General features: G+C 65.4%; 1 protein-coding gene across 3 annotated transcripts in view; it reads left to right on the forward strand.

Annotated features, from left to right (window-relative positions):
- Nucleotides 1–1,809, forward strand: part of ARHGEF1 (Rho guanine nucleotide exchange factor 1) — a 19,517-nt gene extending 17,708 nt beyond the window's left edge. For all 3 annotated transcript variants that reach the window (XM_007458588.1, XM_007458590.1, XM_007458589.1), the window contains 6 exons: nucleotides 108–195; nucleotides 337–423; nucleotides 804–871; nucleotides 962–1,048; nucleotides 1,461–1,624; nucleotides 1,706–1,809. In XM_007458588.1, the coding sequence (XP_007458650.1) occupies nucleotides 108–195; nucleotides 337–423; nucleotides 804–871; nucleotides 962–1,048; nucleotides 1,461–1,624; nucleotides 1,706–1,789 (578 nt within the window). In that variant the 3' untranslated portion in view covers nucleotides 1,790–1,809. The remainder of the gene's footprint in view (nucleotides 1–107; nucleotides 196–336; nucleotides 424–803; nucleotides 872–961; nucleotides 1,049–1,460; nucleotides 1,625–1,705) is intronic.
- Nucleotides 1,810–2,127: the final 318 nt, after the last annotated feature.

Raw genomic sequence — 2,127 nt, forward strand, 5'->3', positions numbered from 1 at the left:
GAGTTTTGAGTCATGGGAGCCACAAGGTGCCACCATGATGGGGGCCTTCCCCAGGTGCATGTTGGGATGGCCCTGGCTTTGAGCCTCACCTCTCCCTCCCCCTGCAGATCACAAAGCCTTCTATGTCATTTTTACCTGGGACCAGGAGGCCCAGATCTACGAGCTGGTGGCCCAGACCGTGTCGGAGCGGAAAAAGTGAGCAGCTCCGGGTTCCAAGAGCGGGTGGAGGGCGAGGAGGCCCAGGCCCCCGGATCTCGGGGGACCAGGGGATGGGTGGGAGGTCCTGGCACAGGGTCTGGGGGCTCTGACTGCCCAGGGGCTGCCCTGTCTCCCCAGCTGGTGTGCCCTCATCACTGAGACCGCCGGATCCCTGAAGGTCCCTGCCCGCACCTCCCGACCCAAACACCGGCCCAGCCCCAGCAGGTGAGGGGGCCAGGGAGGCAAGTGGAGGGCAGGGGGCAGCTTCCCTGTGTGTCCCCAGAACCTGAGCTCCAGCCCAGTCTCCACGTGCGTGTGTGTGTCCGTGTGTGTGTGTGTGTGTGTGTGTGTGTCTGTGTGTGCGCACGCGCGTGCCTGTGAAGGTGTGTACACGCGTGCGCCGACCCCACCACGGTCCATCTGTCTCCTATCCAGGCCTCTCTGTCTTCCACCAGCCGGGCCTGTCTGTCTCCCTGTCTCCCAGCCTTGACCTCTGTCTCTGTCTCCGGACCTCCCTGCCTCCCCACCTCTAGTTCTCTGTCCCCCTGCCCCTGCTGCCCACCAGGGCCAGGGCGGCGGGGTCACCCAGCACTTGCTCCCCCCAGCACCCGTGAACCCCTGCTCAGCAGCTCTGAGAACGGCAACGGTGGCCGAGAGATGCCTCCGGCTGACGGTGAGCCTAGATGGAGGGGTGCCAAGTGGGGGTGGGGTGTCCACAGGAAGCCCAGCAGGATCTGAGTCCCCTGCCTGCTCCCCGACCCAGGCCGGATGGAGAGAATCTTCAGCGCCCTCCTGCCCTTCTGCAGACCAGGCCCTGAGGGCCAGCTCGCCGCCAAGGCCCTTCAGAAAGGTAGCTCAGCCCCACCCCCACAGGGCTACCGCCAGCCCAGCCGGAACAGTGCTTTCCAACCTGCCGTATGGCCAGCCAGCCGCCAGAAACAAATGCACCAAATCCACCTCCTGCCCGGCCCCGACCCTGCACCACTGTCCTTGGTGGCCCCAAGTCCCTCTTCCTTTTGCAGCCCCGTCCCTTCCTTAACCTTCAGCTTAGCCTCTCCCTGGACCCATCTCTGTCCTCGGTGCCCTCCGCCCCGCCCCCACCCTAGCCCCGGCCTCACCTCTGCACCCGCTTTTGCAGCCCCCAGCCCCTTCTGCAGGTCTGGCCAAGCGGAAGCTCACTCCCACCCGCAGGCCCCTGGCCTCTTTCCCGCCCATCCCAGCCCGAGCCCTGCCTCTGACTCTGTTCCCTGGTCCCTGTCCAGTGCTGTCCCTGAAGCAGCTCCTGCTTCCCTCGGAGGAAGACAGCGGGGTGGGGCCTCCGCTCGAAGGCGATGGAGTCCCAGGGGCTGGCCCCCCAAGCCCGGCACAGCCCCAGGAAATTCGGGAGGAGCTGCTCAGCCTGGAGGAGACCATTAAACAGCTGGAGGTGGTGGCCTCGGGGTGGGGGGTGGGGAGGAAGGGGGCTGAGTCGGTGGAGGGACCCTTCTCATTGAGGATCCCCAACCAGGAGGTGGAGGAGGAGTTCTGCCGCCTGAGACTCCTCCTGTCTCCGCTCGGGGAGAACACTGTCCCCCAGTCTGGCTGTACCTGAGGCCCCCTGCCCCAGGCAGGTGAGTGGGGGACTGGGGGAGCCAGGCACCGCCTGGGGAGGAGGGACCGGAGTGGGCCGCTGCACAGCCCCATCCATCTCTCTCCCTCTGTCTTTTGACTTTCGCGTCTCCCCACTCTGCCTCCTGCCTCCATCTGTCCGTCTCTGTCCAGTTTCCGTTTCTCTGGCTCTTCTGTGCGCCTTCCCCACGCTCCCTTTCTCCCCGTCTGTTACTCTCGCCATCTCTCCCCTTTCCCTCCGTCTCTCTTCCCATCCCCATCTCCCTTCTTTTCCTACATCTTCCCCTCCCCCCAGGCCTTTTCGCAAGAAGGAGGGGGCCA

Source organism: Lipotes vexillifer, unplaced genomic scaffold (assembly GCF_000442215.2).
Source record: "Lipotes vexillifer unplaced genomic scaffold, Lipotes_vexillifer_v1.1 scaffold371, whole genome shotgun sequence".
Taxonomy (NCBI): Eukaryota; Metazoa; Chordata; class Mammalia; order Artiodactyla; family Lipotidae; genus Lipotes; species Lipotes vexillifer.